Source organism: Bombyx mori, chromosome 3 (genome assembly GCF_030269925.1).
Source record: "Bombyx mori chromosome 3, ASM3026992v2".
NCBI classification, from domain to species: Eukaryota; Metazoa; Arthropoda; class Insecta; order Lepidoptera; family Bombycidae; genus Bombyx; species Bombyx mori.
The window spans coordinates 6764255-6790182 of record NC_085109.1 but is presented as its reverse complement, the minus strand read 5'-3'; the positions used below and the strand labels follow the sequence as shown (position 1 = coordinate 6790182).

General features: G+C 37.5%; 1 protein-coding gene across 8 annotated transcripts in view; it reads right to left on the bottom strand.

Moving 5' to 3' along the window:
* Nucleotides 1–4071: 4071 nt before the first annotated feature.
* The window catches only part of LOC101742414 (rap1 GTPase-activating protein 1), a 391261-nt gene continuing 369404 nt past the window's right edge, over nucleotides 4072–25928 (bottom strand). For 5 of the 8 annotated variants that reach the window (XM_062675431.1, XM_038019546.2, XM_062675449.1 and 2 more), the window contains 10 exons: nucleotides 19112–19253; nucleotides 17971–18246; nucleotides 16272–16450; nucleotides 13920–14014; nucleotides 10522–10878; nucleotides 9628–9721; nucleotides 8656–8833; nucleotides 7645–7677; nucleotides 6410–6600; nucleotides 4072–5795 (listed from right to left, as the gene is read on the bottom strand). In XM_062675431.1, coding sequence (XP_062531415.1) covers nucleotides 5640–5795; nucleotides 6410–6600; nucleotides 7645–7677; nucleotides 8656–8833; nucleotides 9628–9721; nucleotides 10522–10878; nucleotides 13920–14014; nucleotides 16272–16450; nucleotides 17971–18246; nucleotides 19112–19253 — 1701 coding nt within the window. In that variant the 3' untranslated portion in view covers nucleotides 4072–5639. The remainder of the gene's footprint in view (nucleotides 5796–6409; nucleotides 6601–7644; nucleotides 7678–8655; nucleotides 8834–9627; nucleotides 9722–10521; nucleotides 10879–13919; nucleotides 14015–16271; nucleotides 16451–17970; nucleotides 18247–19111; nucleotides 19254–25928) is intronic. The other 3 variants (XM_038019563.2, XM_004931750.3, XM_062675434.1) reach the window with 2 other exon arrangements.

The following is a 25928-nucleotide window of genomic DNA, read 5'->3' as shown; positions in this document are numbered from 1 at the left end:
CCGTCAACCAGCTGTCTCCAAAATAGATATAACCACTTTAAAACAAGCCATGAGCTAATTAGTTAGTGATCCTTGAATAAATAAAACCAAGAAAAAGCTCACAAAACTCAAACAAAAAGACCTCCATGTAAAAAGACGAAAGACTTCGTAGCTACTTCGATATAAAAACACTTCGTCTGAGATGTTTTCGTCAAAGACCCCAAACGTCTTTGACGTAAGTATTGAGTTCAACCGGGAATCTGGACTGTGTGATATAATTATTAGCATTACTAATAACTGAACAAACGGAGCAACGAAATGAAATGCTACATAATTATTTTTAAACATTTTGAATTTATCATATTATCCGTTACAATATTACAAAGACATATCGCATATAAGGTGTATGACTTTATAAGTCACTTATGCAATTTTTGTTAACACTGAACCAAGTATGAGAAAATACATTTTTTAATAGTTATTAGCGAGACGAGAGAGATATTTGTTTTTACTGATGGAGTTTAAAGTTGTAGTTTAAATATTATCATTTTATTTCTATAGCCTAGCATAAATAGTTAATTATAAGAATTAAATAATAAGATGTTGTATTTTCCAAAGTTTCTCCTGAAAAATTACATAATTTGCATAAGTGACGTTATTGCACCGTATGATGGCGATATAGTAACAGAAATAAATCACAGTGTAGCTTAAACATGAACTTACGCTATTCTAAGCGACTTGTCTATATGTGTTCTGTTTCTTGAAGCTGAAATGACTCCTGACAAGACTAGAAAACGGGACAAACATCAAAATTCCCGTCGAGTGTCTCCGCGAAGAAAAGCCACGATTTCTAAAGAAACTTTTGAAATAAACTCGTAATTTTATCTAACTTTTCACGAAACCAGCGACCGGAAATAGCTGGAATCACGTACTTATTCGGTACGAAAGCAGATTTGTTTTCAGTTACGTTTTAAGAACATTTACTCTTTGCACACGGCACTACATTTAAGTGCAATACTTTGACTAGATAGACTAAATTGAAATAGAATACTTTTGACTATACGAAATTGAAAAAGATTTGGCTAGAAACGAAATATTTATTTCATTAACTATGTATAGCAGATAAAAAAAAACGATTGGATTAATAGAAAAGATTATATCCGTGTTTTTTTTCTTTTCTTTTTTTTCTAGTTTTCTTGTTCAAAATGATAAATTTTTCTAAAACTTTTTTTCTTCAAACTTCTTCTAAATATTGTTGAAAGCAAATTTAAATGTTTACTTTAAGCAACATAATATTTTAAAATTCCATATTAATAACGAAAATATTGTGGGTGCGAATTTCAAAACCCGGAGTGAATACGTTCCAAAATTATTACTAAAATTCAAATAGCAAATTAATACAAGGTGTTATAATATGTATATGTATCAAATAGCCTATGAGAATATAGATTCGAACAAAGTAGCGTAAAGTTTAGATTTATAGTCAGCGATATCTCGTATCTTTGTAAGGTTTTACTATCAAGAATTATGAGCTGTCTCATTGCTGCTGGAGGAAAACTTTACGATACTAACCCTATGGACAGTTAGTATAAAAGTGCATATTTTATAGAGTTTGACATGAACATTAAAAAGTTATTGTTTGTTCGGTACCTTTTTGCACAGAAGTTTAACAATAGATATTTTAAGATTACCAGGAAGCATTCCCTTCAATATAAAGATTTGTTATAGTATTTTCTTCGGTTTTCGCGAGACGTAGATAGTGTTATAACGACCCGCCCTCGCTACGCTTCGGAAACATTAAATTTTATTATTGATAGCTGAGTCCCGCGATATTACCCGCGGCTATTGTCGTACCGCGGTTGAAGCCGCGGGACGAAGCTAGTCTAAAAAAATAGCCTAAGTTACTCAAAATCGGTCCAATCGTTCCAGAGATTAGCCGGAACAAACAGACAGACAGATAAAAAATTTAAAAAATGTTATATTGGTGTATGTACCGTATATATTTAGTCTGGCCATAAATGCTGTTACAATTAAAAATAAACAAAATATTACATTTGAATTTGGAATCTGTCATTTTTACATGATTGCTCATTGAGTTTTCTCATTTTGGCGCCAATACATTCATTGTACAATATTTTGCGATATTAAAATGGAGTGGGGTGATAAAGAGAACCCAATCGCTGTGATTGCATTACACAAAGTAGGTATGGAGCCAAATGCAATTTTTAAAACTCTCCATACGCTTGGTATTAGTAAAATGTTTGTGTACCGGGCTATTAATAGGTGCAATGAGACCTCTTCTGTTTGTGACAGAAAAAGATTTGGCCGTCCACGTAGTGTTCGTACGAAAAAGGTGGTCAAAGCAGTAAGGGAAAGAATTCGAAGAAATCCTGTCTGAAAGTAAAAGATTTTATCTCGGGAGATGAAGATAGCACCTAGAACCATGTCGCGTATTTTAAAAGATGACTTAGGACTTGCACCCTATAAGAGACGTACTGGTCATTTCTTAACTGATAATTTAAAAGAGAATAGGGTGGTAAAATCGAAACAACTACTGAAGCGGTACGCAACGTGGGCACTATCCGACTTCAGTGATAGTTTGGTGGGGTATTAGCTATGAAGGAGTGACTGAGCCAAACTTTTGTGAAAAAGGTATCAAAACATCGGCACAAGTGTATCAAGATACCATTATTGAGAAGGTAGTGAAGCCCCTTAACAACACCATGTTCAATAATCAAGAATGGTCCTTCCAGCAAGACTCGGCGCCAGGTCATAAAGCTCGGTCTACGTAGTCTTGGTTGGAAACGAACGTTTCGGACTTCAGACCTGAAGACTGGTCGTCGTCTTGTCCCGATCTTAATCCGCTGGATTATGATTTATGGTTAGTTTTAGAGAGTACGGCTTGCTCTAAACGCCATGATAATTTGGAGTCCCTAAAATAATCCGTACGATTGACAGTGAAAAATGTTCCCATGGAAAGAGTGCGTGTTTCTATTGTTAACGGATTTTTTTATGCTTTTTTTTATTGCTTAGATGATTTGCCACGTCGCTTTTATATTAATTTTTGAATCCTTTATAAACTGAATATTTTGTGCTTTTCGAAGCAATGTTATTTTTTTCAATCTTACAAAACAAAGTTTTCGACATTGTTTTATATTTAAAATTAGGATGTATTCTGTAACGCCATTGTATTTCCCATTTTCTGTTATAGCATCTTCGGGTTTTCTTATTTTTGTTTTTCAACTGGGAATTGTAATTGTGAAAAGCGACACCTATAAAAAATTAAAATAACTATTAGGGTTTGTCCTAGAAATTTACCCAGTTAATACTGAGCTGCACAGATGGAGCTATTTCTCAAAATTTCATGTTAACGTATTATGAAATGTTTTGTTCATTACAATATTAGGGCTCTATAGCGGAGTCGCGAATGATACTAATCCTCAAATACTAATCCTCCGAATCACAATGGACATTTTTTAGTCTAGATTGGTATCTCTAAATACAACAATCATGATGCATTTTTATCACGACGTGATCAAAGATTCAGTTTCTAACCATTATCTCGAAAGAGGAAATTGCACTTACGCGCTTACGCGCTACTACTAAAAGAAACCTTTCACAGTCACAGTCACTTCCATTAACCATTTAACGGCCGTCTGGTGTAGTGGTAAGTGACATGGTCACTACACAAGGGGGTCGCGGCTTCGAATCCCGCCAAGGGAAGATATTTGTATGATAAATTTAATATAAATGTCTTTTCCAGGGTTATGGATGTATATTAAATATATGTATGTGTATAATAAAAATCTTACATTTATATCCGTTATCTGGTACCTGTAACACAAGTTCTACAAGAACTTATCACAGGACCAGTTAACGTGGCATGATTGTTAGTAAAAAAAATTATTTATAAAAATAAAATAAATAAAAAAAGAATTATTTCTAATTATTATTATAAAATAATTACACTAAGCTGTAGAGAGAGCCATCTCTTGGCACATATCAACACTACTAAACAGCACAGTAGCACCATCTAGCAATATACAGACGAAAGGCACTTGTTAAAGGCACTGGACGTTAAATAAAACAACATTTATTTAGGATGTAACTATTCATATATTTCAATAGTATCTCTTAAAAACTACTTTTCTAACGCTCCGCGCTCAATATTTGGTTTAGGTCTAAATGAAGACGAATCAACAGTTAGTTACAATCAACTATTAAATCAACATTCGAACAAAATATCTAAAAGAATACATTTATTTACGAGGCTAAATGTAAACTTAGAAATTGTGTTAGCATACGTCCATCAATCAAACCTTGAATACTGGTTCTAGAAAAAAAAAACCTACACTATTTTAGTGGGGAATGTTAGCTTTGGTATAAAATATTAATTATAAACAACAAAACGTAATCAAACGAACACTCAAAACGAACTTAAATCGAAGCATAAATTATGAAAAAAAAAAATACTGCTTTTCTTATTGAAATCAATAGTCCAGTCGCCATATATGTACATTAACCGGTATACTTAAATTATGCTAAATTACCCAAAGAACAGAAGATTGCACAATACCAAAAGAATAATTGCAAATGCGTACTTCTACGTACAAATATGTACTGGGAAATCATGTAAATAAGTCAAACTATGTCAAAACTAAGAGTCATTGAAATTTCTAAAACACCACATATGACGTCATAAAGTTTTCACTTAATAATTCAGTACTAATAAATTTCTTCTAACATCTAACGCTCGCAATTTATAATAATGAACTATGAATGAACGAACTACGCTTCTTCTAAATTAGTATTTGTAGATATGAGCGTGATATACATTTTAGGAAAACTGAAGTGTGTAGTGGAACAGTAATAGCGTTTGAAATATTGGTAAAAATCAAGATTCTATATGGATCTTAACTAATAAATATAACCTGTCTTCATTCCCGCAGTCGAGAATAAAAGTTGAAGAACACAAGCGGTCTTTTCAAAATACATAAAATATTACAGTGAATAAAAACGTATTTGATAATAGTGTGAGTGCAAAATATAATATTTGTATAAGTTGTTGGGTTTTTAATTTTAAACGGCATGAATTTGAAGTAAGCTTAATTATCACAACGTTTACAAAAAGCATTTGTCTTAGATTATAGACATAGTAACAATCTTGTTTCGTATAACAACATATAAAAGATTCGAATCACATTCTCTCTACATATGCTACAGATTATTTTTATAATATACTTTTCTTGTACTCGGAAACGAGCTACAATATAATATAATTGTATTCGAAGCATAGTTTTACGCAAAGACAATCATAGAATACAATTTTAAAATTCGGAAATATTACGACATCTATTGATGAAACATTGAACTAAGTATATAAAGATTGCCAGAAATCAAGTCGATATATTTTTCTATAACATGAATCACACAACACAGAAGAGAGAACAACATGTATCTATAAATATTATTAAGTTTTGACACCGATATATTTATCTATTACGATGATCGACTTTCAAAAAATTCTACGACAATAATAATATAGGTATCAGTTTAAACTAATCATTTCTCACAATCAGATCTAATAAATAATCACGTCACCTTTTGAGTTGGGTTGATTTTGTTAATTTGAGCCTTGCGGCTTCGGCTCAAAGTTCGTATTAGGCCGTGGAATCGTGTGGCGAAGGGTTCGGGATGGTTGTGCTTAGTGACTGTTGTTGCTCTCTGAGCCTTCGGACTTCCCTCGCCGCGGCGGCCAACTCGGCTTGCAGAGATATTTCTCTTTCGCGTAAGTTCTTGATTTCATTCTGCCAGGTCTGTTAAAAAAATAATATGTTTGAAGAACCGTTAAGAATCGCACTACCTTGCACAATAATATGGCTCCTACGATATAAGTGTACAAGTTGCTACTTTTTTTTTTATATAAATGATACTAGAGATTTTGATGTACGATTAGTGATTATATTATCTATTTTAATTATACTTTTTTTGCTTTTTTATTGCTTAGATGGAGGGGTGGACGAGCTCACAGCCCACCTGATGTTAAGTGGTTACTGGAGCCCATAGACATCTACAACGTAAATGCGCCATCCACCTTGAGATATAAGTTCTAAAGTCTCAGTATTGTTACAACGGCTGACCCACCGTTCAAACGAAACGCATTACTGCTTCACGGCAGAAATAGGCAGGGTGGTGGTACCTACCCGCGTGGACTCACAAGAGGTCCCACCACCAGTAATTACGCAAATTATAATTTTTGCGGGTTTGATATGTCGGGTCGGGATTGTGGTTACCGGCATTCCACGATGAGAGGGTTCCCATGTCGTGTCGCTTTGTCGAAGTGGCCTTGAAGGCAGACGAGCATACGACCCACCCAATACGGCGCTAATTAACGCGTTAAGACGCAGAAGAGCAGCAGAATTATACTCACAATGTTCTGCTTGAGTAGATCCAGTTTGTCATTCTTGAGCCTGCAGACCTCTTGTCGTAGGTCGGCGTCCCCCCGCGGCGGTGCGGCTCCGTCGGCGCGTCCCCCCGCAGCGCCCGCCCCGCACCCCGCACCCGCCTCCGCAGACGACATCGACTCCAGACCGGTGTCGCTGTCTACGTATACGCCGCCTGCTGGACGGAACACGGAATTCGTTCAGGCATATTACGTCCATGGCTCAATTATGTATACATGTTTTTTTAATTGTAAACAAAAATATTAACATGTTTCCTTGCAGCAGACGAAAGTAACGTGTATTAAGTAGGTAAGAGTAAGCTAAAGAAGATAGAAAAGTGTGCAAAAAAGCAATATTGATAATGTAAAGTATCAAAATAATTTCTAGTTCCTATTTTTTTTTTATTGCTTAGATGGGTGGACGAACTCACAGCCCACCTAGTGTTGAGTAATTACTGGAGGCCATAGACATATACAAAGTAAATGCCACCATCCACCTTGAGATATGAGTTGTAAGGTCTCAGTATACTTACAACGGCTGCCCCACCCTTCAAATCGAAACGCATTACTGCTTCACGGCAGAAATAGGCAGGGTGGTGTTACCTACCCGTGCGGACTCACAAGTGGTCCTACCACCAGTAAAAATACAAGATTCGGAAATTCGTTCCAGTTAAATCAAAACGTAGATTTTTAGGTGAATAAATAAATAATATCAGGTAGCCACATGATGTTCATTCCGCTCCCGAAAGTATTTTTTTTAGATTTTAATTGTAAAAATATATAAAAAATGTACTTATAATATAAAATTTTGGTCATTGCTAAACTCCATGAGCGATGGCGATCATTCACCATCAAGTGGGTCGTACCATCACCAGTCTAGCTTATTATTAAAAAAAAAACTCTACAACTATTAATAGATAAAAATATACAAAACGTTTTACATCCGTGCTGAATACGCTAAAAACAGTATTTAACTATTAAAATACAATTTAAGATTATGACTAAATGGAAATGGACTAAGATTATGTTAATTAAATAATGTGACATTAATGTGCAAGAGATAGACAAAAATATATTTCCTACTCACTATAAGACGTGAATCGAAATAAATGTATGCGAATAATAAATATTTAAAAGATTTTCTAATTTACGATTACGTGCTCAAAATGATCTACAAAAAAAAGTATTTTTTTTAATAATTTATACTTGTTATGGAGACTAACCTGTTTTACCACAAGTCAGCCAGTCTTTGTCGTCTAATTGGAAAATAATTTTATTCAATATACATATGTGTACACATTTATTTAAATATATTCTTAAATTAAACGTTAATTTGAAACATGACAGGAAAGAGAGAGAAAGAGACAGGGCTATTGTGGATGATAGTTGTAATGATGCGCAATTTCTGCACGTGAACGTTAATAAAATTACAAGTTCATTCATTTGGACGTTACAATTCGCATGGGCGATGCCACTGTTTTTCACCCGGTTATTGTTGTAATTGTTTATGACAGTATCATTTGCCAAAAACCACTTTTACAACAAAAAAAACCGTATGTACCTACTAAGTTCCAAATCAATCGAACTGACTTTATAATTCGAATTACGAACACTACACTAGTCTCAAATCCGTGTTCACAGATTATACTCAAGGTTTGGGTTGCGAAATGAGGTTGGATGAACGAGGTTCGTCGTGATCAAATACTGTTCCATTTAGCTCGGGAAGTCTCCACTCTCTGTCATGCAATAGACGACAGTCGGTTTCGCAAAACATAATAATATCGTTTTCTACTTGTAGACAATTCGAACATTCGACAAAACCTGATAATAATATAGCCGCAACATTAGTCACTTCACGATTGCGAAATTTGAAATTCTAATTCAAAAAAAAAAAACAACTAGCCGCACTCGCCCGGCATTTAAAATTAACATTATTATTTATTGTCATTATTATTAGGGAGTCCAACACTCATATAAATATTAGTCTATCCATTAAGTATATGTATTTTTTACATGGATACCAAGTTTCAAGTCAATCGGATGCATGGTTCAGTAGTTATAACGGATCATCCGTAAAAATCACTGTAGATTTATACATTACATCTATATATTATATATTAGATTTATAGATGTTCAAAAGAAATCGAATTTTTATTAAAATTCATATTTCGAACTACGTTTTTTTTACCGTTACTTATTTGCTTACTGACATTAAGTGTATCTATGATACTGACCAAGCGGATCCAAGTCGACTGAGTTGAGGCTGGAGTCGTCGCTGTGGTCGTTCAGCGGCGGTCTCGGAGGGGCGGCTCGTGACGTCACATCCGGACTGGACTCCCCGGACCCACCGGCTGAACGAACCGACACTGCGCTCGCCGACGACGACGCTATAGATGACTTCGAACGACCGCTCTGTTCATAAAACAAAAGATATGATTAGTAAAATTTGCGCTCAGGATTTGATATTTTTTACTGGTGGTAGGGCCTCTTGTGAGCTCACACTGGTAGATCTCAATCTGCCAATTTCAGCCGCGTAGCAGTAATGCGGTTTGAAGGGTGGGTTAGCTGTTGTATTGATAAAACCTACCCGTGCGGACTCCAAGTTATAGACATAGCACAGCGAATTAGTAAGCTGAAGTGGCAATGGGCTGGCCATATTAGCCGGACAACCGATAATCGTTGAGGTAAACGCGTTCTTGAGTAGAGACCGCGAACTGGAAAACGCAGTGCAGGAAACCCTCAGACTCCGTGGAGTGATGATCTGTGCGGGGTGGCTGGCAGGAACTGGATGAGAGAAGCCGAAGATCGTGCTCAGTGGCGAACAATTGAAGAGGCCTATGTCCAGCAGTGGACTACTATAGGCTGATGATGATGAGGATGTGCGGACTCACAAGAGGTCCTATCACCAGTAATTACGCAAATTATAATTTTGCGAGTTTGATTTTTAATAAACGATGTTATTCCTTCACCGTGGAAGTCAATCGCGAACATTTGTTAAGTACGTATTTCATCAGAAAAATTGGTACCCGCCTGCGGGATTCGAACACCGGTACATCGCTAGATACGAATGCACCGGGCCGTCTTATCCTTTAGGCGACTACGACTTCGCGGAAAAATTTGTTGATGTCTCTGGGCTCTGATAAACAATTAACACCAGGGGGACCGTACGTCCGAACATTGAATATCTAAATGTGTTTTATGCTTACATTCGGAGTGTGAGTCTCGTTTGGCATGAATTTGTTTTTGTTCGCGTAATTCTTGTTGTTATCGCCTGAGAGATTCGTGTCTACACTCGGTGATCTGGAATAAACAAACAAAACAGTTAGTTTAAATTTAGAATAATAATTCTTTTTTTTATATACATAATAAAACAAAAAAAAATTAAGCATTTCTGCCATTATTTATTGTTCATTTTTTAAAACAAGTAGTTCGCCAGTGTTGCCATTGTTTGAAATTTACCTAAATTTCTATGTTTATTTAATTTAGTAATAATCACAATCTCAGACCTATCCTAGTTACTGTTTTTTTTTTTTTTATTACAGTAATTCCCCGGAATCCCCGGTACGATTGGAATTACCCAACTAAAACTTCCTGTTACTCGACAGACTGTAAGAGGAAAAAGCCCACTGAGTTTCTCGCCGGATTATCTCAGTGGGTCGCGTTTCCGATCCCGTAGTAGATTCTCCAAAGCACTGCTATTGCTAGGGCCAGTGTTAGCAACACCTCCGGTTTGAGCCCTGAGAGCTCATCTACACGCTAGGGTAACGCTGATATAGCCTTTCAAGGCTATCAGCTTAAGTAAGGAAAAAAAACGGGAAAAACTCGGTCGAGGCTCGCACGACCAGAACCATCTTTAGTTTCCCCACGAAGCAGTTATGCCTACGGGTTTTAAGGGGTGCGAAGGCCGTAGATAATATCCGAATGACTTATGATTTTTCCTGCTCCCTCCGTCGTGTTCTTCAGTGCTGAGAATCGTGACCTTTACAGAATACATACGTAAAGGTTTTCTTGTGAAAATTGCTAATGGTGGGTTCCCGCGTCCTTCCACAAATATGCCTTTGCCTGCTAATGGACAGCAAATAATAACAAAACTTACTTACTTTACTTTCGATATTAGCACGTTCTTTACGGTTATGATGAATTTAGAGCCGGGCCCTTCTTGTTTCGGTGTTCCGTCCGGTTTCGGCGACACGGCCCCCGGTTCGATCTTCGCCGGCGCGCCCATGAACTCGCTAGTCTTACTCTTCAAGTCGTCACACAAGTGCTGCAGCAGCGACGCCCTAGTCCGGAGTTCCAGTTGGGCGAACTTATCGGCTTTGAAGCAAGCGTTCTCGGCGTTTATCAGTTTCGTTAGGAGGAAGTCTTTGAATTCTCTTCCTTTACGGTATAGAGACGGCTGCGGGAGAGTCGGCCCGAAGAATGGTACGTCCACACGTGCGGTGACGGCCACTTTGTACCTGAAAACGTGGTTTATCTTTATTAATATACATGTGTGTGTTTTACCTCCAGGGTGGGCCAGTGAAACGGTTGAACACTTCACACAAACTAGATTTTTTATTTCGTCTTAATCTACGTAACTAAAATATAAACGTCTTGCATCTTCAGAGTTACACCGCGTGTGTCTGCCGTCGTCTCCGGCAATTACCCTCTTCTAGCATAAAAAAATAAAACTAAGTGTTCCGCATATTCATTCGCCGTCTTTCTTACTTCCTTACACGAAATCTCCTATCTCTCTTACTCAGTCATGCTCCATATCTGTCATTCATCCATACCGTTCCGTTCCGTTCCGTTCCTACATACATATATAATAAGGGAGGATTTCTGGTGGCCCGAAGGCCTTTCCAGTTTCACCAGGACAGGTGGGCGAGCAAAGGCTCAGCCAGGAGGGGTGGGATTTGCTAATAGCTGCCCGAGCGCCTCCGAAGGAGACCTAACAACTCAAGGGTAGCTGCTTCAGGAATGCCAAAAATAAATATACAAAGTATCATTGCAATTGAATAAGCGAGTCGCGAATGCGTAGAACACAAACGAACAGACACGAATAATAATTTTTATATGGTTTATATAGTGTCGCTTACAAACGTTATCTAATATATAAAATTCTCGTGTCACAGTTTTCGTTGCCATACTCCTCCGAAACGGCTTGACCGATTTTGATGAAATTTTTTGTGCTTATCCGGTATCTATGAGAATCGAACAACATCTATTTTTCATCCCCCTAAATGTTAAGTGTGGTCCACCCCTAAATTTTATTTGTTATTTTTTAGACAAAAAATTTTTATTTTATTTTTTTATGATACAGCATACAAAAATACATACAACCCTAAATTTTCACCCCTCTACGATCAACCCTTATTTTTTATTTGCTAATTAAAAACTTTAAAATTTTTTGCGAGAATTTTGTTTTTATTTTGTCATGACGTAGAATAAAAAAATTAATATTACTCTGAAATTTTCACCCCTCTACGATCAACCCCTACTTTTATTTGTTAATTATAAACTTTAATTTTTTTGGCAAGATTTTCATTATTATTTTTATTTTGTCATGAATTAAAATAAAAATCTGATGTTACTCTCAATTTTTCACCCCTCTACGATCAACCCCTACTTTTATTTGTTAATTATAAACTTTAATTTTTTTGGCAAGAATTTCATTATTATTTTTATTTTGTCATGAATTAAAATAAAAAATCTGATGTTACTCTCAATTTTTCATCCCTCTATGATCAACCCCTATTTTTTATTTGTTAATTATAAACTTTAATTTTTTTGGCAAGTTTTTTATTTTGTTTTGTCATGACTTCAAATAAAAAAAATCATATTACTCTCAATTTTCACTCTTATACGATCAACCCCTATTTTTCCATCCCGATAATTTTTTTTTTTTATTCTATGCACAAATCCGCAATAAGGTTGCAAGATGGCAATCAAATATTATAATTGTAGTACGATAAATTCTTATTCAGAGTTTATAATTTCAAGTTCCTTTAATTATGATTTTTTTTAAATTGAATTTGATCTCCCGCCCTCGCCGGTCGACTACTGATCAACTATCAATCGATCAGCTATCCCCGCCAGGTGTCACCACTCATCCAGCAAACATCACGTAGTAGGGATGAGGACGAAGCCGGTCTCCTGTCTTACTTACTCACTATACATCATAGATTATACACTATATATTTGAGAGCTATACAATACTATACATTTCTCAGCCATGTTTTTTTGGTTTTATTTGTGTATCAATAGTATGTTCAGTAGGTCTGAGAATCGGGTACTATCTATTTTACCCCTAAGTGAAAAGGGTTGTCCAACCCAAAAATTTATTTTTTATTTTAATTTTTTGCATTATTTTTTTTGTTTATAATGAGGTATTATGTGTTTAAATGAGGTTTTTTTTTTTAAAGTAGAATTTCCCTAGAAATCCTATTTAAGGCAACACAACGTTTGCCGGGTCAGCTAGTATTTTATAACATTATAACGTAACCAATAAATCTTGAAACATTTTGGCATATTATCAAAAGTGTCAGTGTTTCTATTGAAATCACATGTTTTTTTTGGGAATCTATGTGACTTTTCTGACCTAATACTATCACTTTAAAAATCCGTTGTTTCGACGTAAAAAAAGACAAACAAACACACTTTCACATTTATAATATTAGTACTAATATTGTTGCAAATAATAATTTGAATAATGTAATACAGTTTCTTTGTCGGTTCGACGATGTCTAGCATCTAAAACTGTTTGTTTTGTGCAAAACAACTAATTACAGAGTCGGGGTTCGTTTGCATTTTAATCACTATGAAAATTTCCATTCTACTTTCCGACTCATTTTCTCAGTTTCCTCTAGCGCTAATAATGTCGGTCGTTTAAAGTGACAAACTTGTCGCGGACGAGAAAATCACTGTCAACCGCCTTTTGAGAAGACATAATTAAAATGTTTGTTCGTGCATAGTTGTAGTACTATAAAAAAAGCAATTTTATGCCATTGTTATGATAGATAGTAATCCAAAGCCGCGCGAGTCTTTATTGTTCGTTGAAAATTCAGACTTCGACTTTAAAAATCTTAAGATGATTTTCGTGATATTTACGGAGTAATCTAGAGCATTTTTTATCATGTACATTAAACACATTGTACGCTTTACGACCCACCGCTGGGCTTAGCATACTTATACCGTTCGGGCCAAGTCAAAATATATTATTTTTTAATTTGAGATTTTTAAAATGCGATAACTTGCACGGAATATAAAAAATTGCGACTTTTATCACCTAGTTTAAATATTTTAAAAGGCTCACGGGTGACCCATTATGTAACCACTTAACACCATGAGTCCATGAGCTCATCCACCAATCGAAGCAATAAAAAAAAACAAACCTCGTGGGCCGAATGGTTCAGTAACATAAGGCTCACCAGTGAGCACCATGACCTGAATAAAAAGACTCGATTTTTCATATTATGGCGTTGAACGTGTTAATATTTTGAATAGCACATGTATTTACCTGGTCTCCCCATCCACGAACTCTGGCGTGATAACTATGAACGCATGTAGGAAGTGCGAGGCGATCATGTCCGGTGTGAACGGAGTCGCCTTCTCCTGTAATTACGTATGTTATTCTTGAGATTATTATCTCGATATCGGTGTGCTTAGTGCGAGTTTTTTAACGTTTTCGATAGCGTAAAAGTTAGCTCATATTTGTATGGAATGGGATCGTTTGCCTACGTTTGCCGCTAGGGGCACTGTTCAAACTGCATACAAAATTGGGTTAACTTCTAGAACGTTAAAAAACTCGCACTAAGCACACGGATCCGAAATGTCAGAGATACAAATAGGACTTAAAAACAAATCTTGCTTTTGGACATTGCGATTTCATACGAACTTAAAAATCGAGCGCTACTGTTCGGACTAATGTTGTGTGGTTATTTTAGTATCTAATTAATTCAATGCACACAATATTCACTTTAATCCTTTGCGATCTTACTACTAATATAAGATTAAACTATATAATAATAATAATAATAATAATAATAATAATAATAATAATAATAAATATTTACTAACAATCACGCCACGTTAACTGGTCTCGTGCTAAGTTCGTAAAGAACTTGTGTTACAGGTACCAGATAAGGGAAATAAATGTAAGATTTTTATTATACACATACATATATTTAATATACATCCATAACCCTGGAAAAGACATTTATATTTATCATACAAATATCTTCCCTTGGCGGGATTCAAACCCGCGACCCCCTTGTGCAGTGACCATGTCACTTACCACTACACCAGACAGCCGTTATATGTTCAATACGTGTTGGACCTCAAATAGCCTTTTCCTAATACCAGATTGATTTATTTAAAGATTAAACATATATACCGTTAAAGTATAGAAAAATTCAAAATGAATCTTAAGAGAGGCAAAGTGAATTATGCTTAGTTTGACTAATTCAGCGCACAAAACTTTTTTGCTGCATATGGAAGATGATCGGAGCCACCTGATCGTGAACACAATGTTACTGTGACATTTTATTCGCTAATCGCGTATTTAGATTACAGATTTTGATAATTGTTTTAATTATTCAAATATATTTTATTATTTCTTTTCATGTTTAGAACGTTTGGAATCAGTGATGTATTCTAAAATTAAAAAGAAGATAGAGGGTATTTTTAATTTTTTTATAATCACGAATTAAATACGTATTAAATGTAGTTCATACGTTATTTTATTGAAAAACATTTTTTTTTAATAATACGTGGAAATTATTTCCGTATTAAAACGCAACTTGACCTTTAAAGTGCACTTTACATTGCCCCTGAACTTCGCAATAGTCAGTTCGACTGGAATTTTATTATTCTCGTTACGTTTTCTACAAACAGTTTTTTATGGTTTTTTTTTTTCTAAGATTACGCAATCGTCGTTTGTCCAGAGAACTTGCTACTCCGCTAAAACAAATGGACGAACTCTGGAGTTATATACATCTACATATATATAATATTTACTGTTTAAATATTAAATTGTGCTGTAAGCGAAAAAAACTCTGTACGATAGAACAACTACAAATCGATATAATATATTGCCGAGCTCGAAATATCTATTAAGTGAAAAACAAATATAATACCATCTTTAGTAAAATAACTCGGGCGCGTCCGAAGCTTATTCCGAAGATATTACAATGCTATATCCCCTTTTTTATATAAAAGATACTCCAATATTTCAGTAGAGACTTTGATGTATGATTAGTAATTATGTTATCTATTTTTTTTTATTGCTTACTTGGGTGGACGAGCTCACAGCCCACATGAGACATATGTTCTAAGATATCAAGTACAGTTACAACGGCTGTCCCGCCCTTCGAACCGAAACGTATTACTGCTTCACGGTAGATATAGGCAGGGCGGTGGTACCTACCCGCGCGGACGCGTATGTTCCATGGGAAGTGCTCTGAGGAATTGTTCGAGATGATACCAGCATCTCGTTTTTACCATCGCACCGCCCGCCACCGGAGTAGAGTTCATCCATACTACCTGGAGCCACTGCGGTCATCCACAGTGCGTTTCCAGAGATCTTTTTTGCCACGTACCATCCGGCTATGGAATGAGCTCCCCTCCACGGTGTTTCCCGAGCGCTATGACATGTCCTTCTTCAAACGAGGCTTATGGAGAGTATTAAGCGGTAGGCAGCGGCTTGGCTCTGCTCCTGGCATTGCTGAAGTCCATGGGCGACGGTAACCACTCACCATCAGGTGGGCCGTATGCCCGTCTGCCTATAAAGGCAATAAAAAAAAATAAAAAAAACTTACAAGAGGTCCTACCACCAGTAAGCTATCTAGTTTGTGATATACTTTGGGCTGACCTGAAAGACGACGGCTACAATGTCGTTCCCCACGTGTCGTTTCCTCTGCAGCTGCTGCGCGTCTCCGGCAGTGTGGGGTAGCAGTGGCGCCACGTGGAACATTATCTCCCGGTTGTGGTATTGCTCGTAGACTGCCTCAGTGCCGGTGTGACCCGTCACGTCAAGACCTCCTCGATAACCTTTGTAAACATTAAAGTATTACATTGGGAAACATAGAATCAAATGCATGTACTATTGATTTAATATTATAATAAATAAAAGGGAAACTTTTTTTTTCAATACCTATGCTGATAGCCTTGAGAGGCTATTTCAGCTTCACCCTAACGTGTAGGTGAGCTCACGGGGCTCAAACCGCGATCCACTGAAAAGATCCGGTGAGAAACTCAATGGGCGGGGAAACTATTGGGTGATGAGACTAACATGAAAATCTATGTAGTCAATGTTTGAATATTCGCATGAATTTAATAATTATTCAAGCACTTTTTAAGTTAACTAACCAAATAAATCTCTGACGTGTGTGTATGTTAGTAAGATAGTTAATCCTGTACACTTTAGGTAGCCGGATGTGTCTTTAGGAAAAACTTGTTTTCAGAACTTTTTATCTATGTACTAGCTTTACACGTCCGCTTTGCTGGGCATTTAAAATGAACATTATTATTTCTCACCCCCACAAAGATTCTCATCATTAACGCCCCCGCAACTGGAGTAGGCAGTCCAACACTCATATAAATATTAGCCTATCCATTAAGTACATGTATTTTCTACATGGATACCAAGTTTCAAGTCAATCGGATGCATGGTTCAGTAGTTATAACGGAACATCCGTATAAACCACTGTAGATTTATATATTAGTATAGAGTATACATAATATCGTAAATGAACGCCTAGAATTGGTATCTCATATTCTTTTTCATATGTTAACATACCATCAATACCGTTTAAGCTTATAATAGATGATGTAAACGATAATAGTAATCTCAAATAGACCACGTCCGGCTTTCGATAGTTTTTCTTGGCTCGATTTTGAGTCCACATCGTTCCGGGCTCTGAGCGATCGGGCCAGAGCAGGCAGATTGCCAGGAAGTAGGGTCACAGATCAACGATTCCAAGAATCAGTGCCAGACCTTTCTCGTGATTGAGAAACCAAACGTACTCGAGGGATAGAATAAAACTAATATTAGTTTTCCGAAGTAGACAACGCTTTCAAGGTATTTTCCGGAGGGTTTAATTCGAAAAAATGCCTTGAGCTACTACATACAGTTATTTACGATGTTAAGTAAACGATTTTGGAACGAAGTTCCTTATGGGACGATGCGGAGGGGTACCCTAACCGGGAAAAAACGTCCGTAACGTAAGATTTTTATTAGTAATGCACACAGTGTACGACTTGACTTTGTAATAACGTACAAAAAATAACATATTTTTTTATCATTCATTGACCACGATCTCAGAGCGTTCGTTTGCGCAATACACTATCTCTTATGCAAACAACCGCGAATGAAGTGTACCACAATAAGTTCGCACGTTACCGAATGACCGTGGGTTGTTGCGAAAGCTCTAGTTTTATTATCTTTATACCTCGAATATAACTTAAAATTAATATTTTTATAATAAGGAACTTCGTTCATATCCGGTGTCCCACGACACCACACATCTTTTTAGTCAGTTATGAAACTAAATTACAGAGTGATAACTTACCTTTGTGATCTTTCAGCTTGATCCTCTGTCCCAGCATCTCCAAAAACTCGTCAAAGGCCGGTGACGTGTCGTTGTTCCCAAAAATCTGTTCTTCTGTAGTCTGTCCGTACTTCTGGTAGAGAACTCCAAACTTGAACCTTTCGTTCAACACGCGCTCATCAAAAGCGGCTATCAACGATGAAGCGTTCAGACAAGTGACAGCCATGAAATTGTCCACATTAACTTTTTCGTTAAGCATTTTCGCCATTCTTAGAGGGGAAGAAAGCGGCCCTGATCCTGAAAATTTATGTTGGACAATAATGAATTTAAATAAAACAATTATAGAATTGAAGTTAGTATACATCTTATATATAAAATTCTCGTGTCACAATGTTAGTTACTATACTCCTCTGAAACAGTTTGACCGATTTGTATGAAAATTTATATGTATGTTTAGTAGGTCTGAGAATCGGCTACTATCTATTTTACCCCTAAATGATAAGGGTTGTCCCCCCCTAACTTTAATTTTTAATTTTTTTGTTTGTTATAATGACGCATTATGTGGTTGAATGAGGTTTTGTTATTTTTATATTCCCTCATCGTTCACAGCGCTACATGCCTCTTTCACTCATTTACCACATCCTTTTACACACTTACAACAAGTTAGTTTTTTTTCTACACTAGAAATTCCCTAGAAATCTTATAATATATATGGCAAAACAACGTTTGCCGAGTCAGCTAGTATTATATAGATAATGAGGTTTTGGCAAGTCTTAGACAAGTTTAAAGAGATTGAACAAGTTGGTTTCTCGAAAAAATTGTTTTAATAAGACTTAAACTATTTATCTGCCAGTTGAATGTTGTAAACAATTAAAAATAGTTAATGAATAAAAAACACGACTGGCCAAAAAATGGCCTGTGCCACTCGGGACTATGTAGGGTTACCTCACACATTCAAATCTTTTAAGCATTTAAAAGTTCAGATGGAATAAAGACACTCAGATGCATGAACCCTGACAACATTGCACTCTTTAGGCGTTTTTATAATATACTAAATCGTGTTAATGAAAGTAACAGATATCAGTACGAGTTTAATTATTTATGTGCTCAGTGGAGTGATTTAACCATATATATTTTAAAATGCAAGTCTTCTGAAGCTCACCAGTGGGTATGGTTCCTCGCATGGTCTCTGTTCGAAGCCTCAGAAGTATTCTAGTCTGTTCCTGGCCAGCTATGTGTTCTTTCTTCAGAGACATGACGACAGGTCCCAGATTTTGATCGTTGCCTACCAAATTAATATGCTCCTGCGAAAAGACAAAAAAAACAGCACTTATAAATTTATGTGAAATTAAAAAACATAAAACAATTTTTTTTTTTTTTTTTATTGCTTAGATGGCTGGACGAGCTCACAGCCCACCTGCTGTTAAGTGGTTACTGGAGCCCACAGACATCTACAATGTAAATACGCCACCCACCTCGAGATATAAGTTCTAAGGTCTCAGTATAGTTACAACGGCTACCCTTCGAACCGAAACGCATTACTGCTTCACGGCAGAAATAGGCGAGGTGGTGGTACCTACCCGTGCGGACTCACAAGAGGTTCTGCCACCGGTATTTGTATCCCGAAAACCAGTTACGTTTAATATTTCATACAGAAAAGCTCAAAGCAGTAATTAATCATTCATTTCAAAACAGATCAAGGAAAAAATGTTAATTAATTGTGCGTAATAGCTAATAATAACGACCAGAACAACGGTAAAATAGCTGTCAGCTACGCCCTGTACTAATAAACATGGAAATATGATGGAAGAAATTTATGACAACAGCAAGGTTGGTTGGTACAAATGATAATGACTATTTCGTTAATGGAGTTTATCTAAGTTTTCACTTGTAAATTGTGGTTTTTTTGTTGTTGTAATTTTTTTTTTTTTTTTTTTTTTTTTTTTTTTCTACTTTAACACCTGCGATCAGTCGCCAAGACTATAATCAGGTGAGTTGTGATTTAACAATTGGTTTGGAGGGACAGAGCCAATGCTCCGTCTCTCCTTAGTAGGGTAGCACGTCGGCTCTCTTGAGTCTTCTAATCGGATTTGGCTGCAATAGTAAGCTGGACAACGGGTTTGGGTGAGCTTTCAAGCGGTTCTTATAGTTGGCTGAGTATCGTTTAACTTCATCCAAGACGGTTGGGATTTCCAGGTACTCGTGGATTTCAGAATTTCGAGTATACCAAGGCGCCGATGAGAGTACTCTCAGGATACTGTTTTGAGCTCTCTGGAGGCACATAATGTTGGATTTGCTGGCTGTCGACCACAGTTGGATTCCATACGTCCAGATCGGTTTTATTATTGAGCAATACACCCGTAGCTTGTTGGATAGGGATAAGGCAGCCTGTCTACCGAGAAGCCAGAGTAGGTTTTTAAATCTAATGTTAATTTCATTACGTTTCGTTTTTATGTGGTCTTTCCATGTCATCCTTCGGTCCAAGTGGAATCCAAGATACTTAACACAGGTTGATTGCGGCAATGTATCGTGGCCGAGTTTGACTGGAGGACAAGTATCACGTCTTAGGGTAAATGTGATGTGGTGAGACTTGGGGGCGCTAGCTTTAATGCGCCACTTGGTCAGCCAAGTGTTAGTGACATCGAGCTGGGTTTGCAACAGTCTAGTCGCTTCATTAGGATCACTGCTACAACTGAGGAAGGCTGCATCATCGGCAAAGGTTGCTACAGCTATTTCTGGTGACTGGGGTAAATCGCTAGTAAAAATGTTGTAGAGGACCGGACCAAGTACGGAGCCTTGGGGCACTCCGGCTCTGCAGGCAAAGAGAGAAGATCTGGCATCACGGAGCTTGACTTGAAACCTTCTGTCACTGAGATAAGACTCTAACAGCAGAAAGTAGGAATGTGGAAGGTACTTTTTAATTTTACAGAGCAGTCCCCTATGCCAAACTCGATCAAAAGCTTGTTGTACGTCGAGAAAAGCAGCAGAACAGTACTCTTTCCTCTCCAGACAATGTCTTATTGTACAATACACTCTGTGTACCTGTTCTATGGTTGAGTGGTGCTTCCGGAAGCCAAATTGGTGGTCAGGTATTACATGGCATGCATCCAGGCAAGGGGATAATCGTGCCAAGACGATCCTTTCCCATAACTTTGACAAAACCGGCGTCAGGCTAATAGGGCGATAAGAAGACACCTCGTTAGGCGGTTTACCAGGTTTTTGGATCATCACAATTTGGGATGTTTTCCAGAGTGCAGGGAAATGCGATATTCTCAATGTGGCATTGACAAGAATGGTCAAAAAGAGAATGCACCTCTTAGGGAGCTCTTTCAATAGTCTGGGGGTAACCAAGTCAAATCCAGGCGCTTTATTATGGTCCATTTTGGCTATTTCTCTAGCTATCTCTTTTGGTGTTGTAGGACTCAAGGGTAGGCATAATTGCAAGTCTTGCTTTAATACTCGGTTTATTTCGGGATCCTCTGGACTATCCGTACTGTTGGGTTTAAATACTTCAGCCAGGTATATAGCGAAGGCCTGAGATTTTTCCTGGTCAGTTCGCGCCCATTTATTACCGGATCTTAAAGGCGGAGAGCACTGCTGCGGCTGTGGGAGGTACTTTGTTGCCTTCCAGAGGTTGTGAGAGCCATTTGCATTTGGAGACATTTTTTCCAATCTCTGCGTGAGTGATTCGTTTGAAGCGTAATCCAGAAGATCTTTGAGTTCTTTAATAGCTCGATTTAGTCTGGTTTTATCCGCACATCGGTGGGTTGTCTGCCAAATTTTGCGAAGGCGACGTTTGGCGGCGATTTTTTCCTTGATAGCAAGAGGGATTGGAGCCCCTCTCGAAGGACCCTTCAGTTCAGGTGTACTAGACCAAGCCGCCACTTGAATAAGGTTAGTAATATAGAGGCATGCGTTGTCAACGTCATCTTTGGTTTTGAGTGGGATACATAGGTTTATGTTTGATTCGAGGAATTCCCGAAAACATTGCCAATCAGTTCTATAATTGTGGAGATAGACGGTATGGGTATCGCTGGGCATAGCCATTGAGCTAAGCGTAAGCAAGACAGGTGAATGGTCAGAGCTGCCGTCGAGACTTGCCTTTATCAGAGTATTTTGTGCGCTGATACCCTTAGTAATAAAGAAATCCAGGAGGTCAGGTATTTTGTTACTGTCCGTAGGCCAATATGTCGGCTCTCCAGTTGTCATAGCTAACAAGTGATTAGTTTCAATGCTCTTTTTCAATTCCCGACCTCTAGTTACTGTTAATCTTGAGCCCCAGTATGTATGCTTGGCATTCCAATCGCCACCAGCAATGAATCGGTTGCCTAAAGACATAAAAAACTCAGTAAACATTTTTTCCTTTATTGTGTGGCGCGGTGGACAATATATCGCAGAAAGGATTAGGGGTCCGGAACGATCCTCCACCCTTACAGTTGTGGCTTGGAGATAGGGAGCCGCAGTAGATTCCAGGAGATAATGCTTTATACCGTTCTTGATAATTATCGCGGTGCCAGCGTGGGCCCCTCCATCAGGATGACAGGTGACGTACACGGAAAAGCCTGGAACACATATTCTGCTTCTTGGTGTGGTGTGCGATTCAGAGACAAGACAAACATCAAGCTTGTTAGATTTGATGAACGTCTCTAGTTCGTTTTTATTAGGGGCAAGGCCGTTGATGTTCCAAGTGGCAATATGCAGCGAAGTCATTTTAGAAGCTTGGAGACGAGAGAAGTAATAAGACTCACTAAGGAGCCTATTTGTTGTAATAGGAGGTCCATTTTCTCACTTTGTTTAAGTAGGATGTTTTCCAGTTTGTTGTAGGATTGTTGATTAGATTGGGAATTCCTTCCATCAGCGACTTCAGCATAAGTTCGTTGGTGAGTTGGTCTTTCGATACCTTCAGTTTTTGTCGATATGGAGCTGATTGGATTAATGGGCAAGGCTGTGATAGCTAGAGCGGGTTGTCTTTCTCTTGGAGTAAAGTTTTTGTTTCTTCGGGCAAGGATTTCCTTGTAAATTTCGCAGCCTTTGTAGTTAGCCGGGTGATCACACAAGCAGAGAGCGCATTTAGCTGGTGTGGTTCTATCTTTCTTTTGGCACTCCGAGGTTTTGTGACCCTCACCGCATTTAACGCACCTATATGGTCTCATACAGTTATTTTTCGAGTGACCGTAGCGCTGACAACGTTGACATTGAACAATACTTTTTGATTTGCGAGGATCCTCTATCTTGACCTTTTGGTTAAATATATGAGTTATATTCTTGGCTGCAGGGTTATTTACACTAGGCTCAATGTTTACAAAGAAAGTAGATGTAGGTTTCTTGTCGGGTCCGTAACGTGCATTGATGATTTCGCCTTTAATTTTATTGTTAGTTGCCTCAATGGCTTCTGTTATCGCTTCATGGGGTGTGCTGTGGTGGAGGTCTTTTATGACAATGCGATAGCATTTGATGTCTTTAGGGGTGAATGTGTGTCCTATGAGTCCATTTGCTCTTATTACCGCTATGATTTTCTTATACTCCTCAGCATTGTTAACCAGAATATGGAGTAGGTTTTTATTAATTAGTTTAAATTTGAAATCATCTTTGCTGCTGACGGTTTGAAGGAGCTTCGATAGCTCTGTAACATCTTCTATACCATTGAGGACTATAGGTGGAGGTTTGCTGGGTTTAGGGCGGTCGGTAGTACATGGTTCATCCGTTGCGTCTAAAGGTAAGGTGCTGAAGCGGTTTTTCACGGTGGTACTTGGGGCCTCTGGTGAGGAACTGGAGTACTTTCTTTTCTTACTGCTTCTGCTATTGGGTGATTGTACCCTTTGCCATGGTGGAGGAGCAGGGGGTTGAGGAATGTCTTCCAGCAAGGTTGCTACTGGTGCGATACTGGCTACATTTGGTTGCTCTACATTGGTCGTGTCTTGTGGTGACCTTCCCAGGTCAGAAAGAGATGACGAACGTTGTCTGTCAAACAAGCCTGGAAGGAGTGCTTGTTGAGTAAGCTGTTTGTGTTGTGGTTGAGGGTTTTTTAAGGGGTTTAACTTCATTTTTGTTCCCACGAGAAGGGTCGAATTATTGGTAGCTCACAGGGTGACGCCCATTCCTGTGAGAAGGCACTATACAACGATGTGGCCAGGTCCATCGAGGTTGGCGCTAGAGACTGAATTCCCTCAGCCATTCATCCTATCGGCGCGGTTCCCACCTTAGGATTGGGGTTATTTTTTATGGAGGTTGTCTTCCTCTTAACCCAGGCAATTAAGCCAAGGCCACCGTTCTCACGAGACATGACCGCGAGTTTACGGCTTGAAGAAGTCATTTCCTACTTCTACAGGAACTAGCTGCTAAGCCCGCTAGTAGGTTAGTTGACCGCCGCCTACGACTCGGCGTTTGTTGTTCTTTAGCACCACCCAGGGGACACGTATAGGGTTGTGGTTAGGTAGCTCCTACGGACGCGAACAACTTTGTCCCCCTGTTGTTGTAATAACAACATATTATGCAGTTAACTTTTTTGGATTTTGCGAGCCGTAGATATCAGCAAAAATACCTTCACGTCTTAATCACGCTTTTTTTTATTCTCCGTGACCACAAAAACCGTAAAGTATTCGGAGCGACTGAAATAATACAACTACATATATACTATATTATACTACTACTACTACTACTACTACTACTACTATGTATATACTACTAAAGACACGAGCCCAAAACGTTCAAGTGGTCTTCATTTGTTTTATTTAAATTTTAATTATGATGCGCACATCGGGGCACTATAAACATGTGTGAATTTACAAATAAATATTCGATTATCCTAATTTGTATTTTGAGTTTTCACAACTTGTAAGCGATACAATACATAAAGGAGTTTATTCAATGAAATTTGTATATATTTATTTAATACGATTCATAATTAATTATTATATCTACGAGTATAATCCTTTTGCAAAAAGAAGCCAATAATTATACAGTGGCGTTGCTCTAGTGACATTTGACATGATTTAATATTCAGGACAACGCTGATTGAATCACAGAATTTACTCATGATCTCATTCAATTAATCGAAAATGAAGTTTTTTTTTAAAATGATAATTCATTGATAGTTTATAAGCGTCAATGATATAAGTAGTTCTTGCAAAATAATCATTCATGAACTTAAGGTTACAACACCGCGTACTTGTTTTTGTTACAAAAACCGGGGGGGGGTCAAAATCATTGATGTTATTCACATGGGAAATGGTCATTAGATATATACATTGTTTCGTAAGCCTTGGCAGTTTGTATCTATTTTAATTCCCATCGTTAATAGACCTTGAGTGGGATATATCCCATTGTGAAAAAAAACAATGGCGATCTTAATGCAAACGGTGAAAAAGCGCTCGGAATACAATAGACAATCGGATATTAATTAAGACAAATCATTTAAAAATGTAATTAGGTGTTTCGCTTTAGAGTTTTGTAGTCGTCCTAATTATCATATCAATATGGAAATAACTAAAGCTATAAAATAAGGTAATACACGATGTTCACTAAAGCGTAATATTTGAGGTACTTTTTATTCAATTCCTAAGCAGATCAGACGATTTTTAATTGTCAGCAGTTCTTCTGAGAAGAGCTTTTTTTAAAAACGAGCTTTAGAATTTACTTTGTGTACTGTGTTTCAAAATACTGATTCTAATAATAATTCATAAAATCATAGAGATAATATTTTGCCAATGCTCGAAGATTCGTATCTAATTTCAAATCTTAAATTTATTGCATGAGGATTGCCACAAAAGAGCAAATTGAAAGGCAAAGATGGTAATTGAAAGGGCGAGGGGTTAATGCCCCTTTTTCAGCGGACTGATAGATGGCGTCATCCAAGACGGAATCTGGTAATTTTTTTTCACAGCTCGAACGAAAACACCCGATCCGTTCTGCGTTTACCGTAATGGTACAGCGAAAATTAATTTTAAAAATTAATAATAACGTGAGCTTTGTCGTTTTGA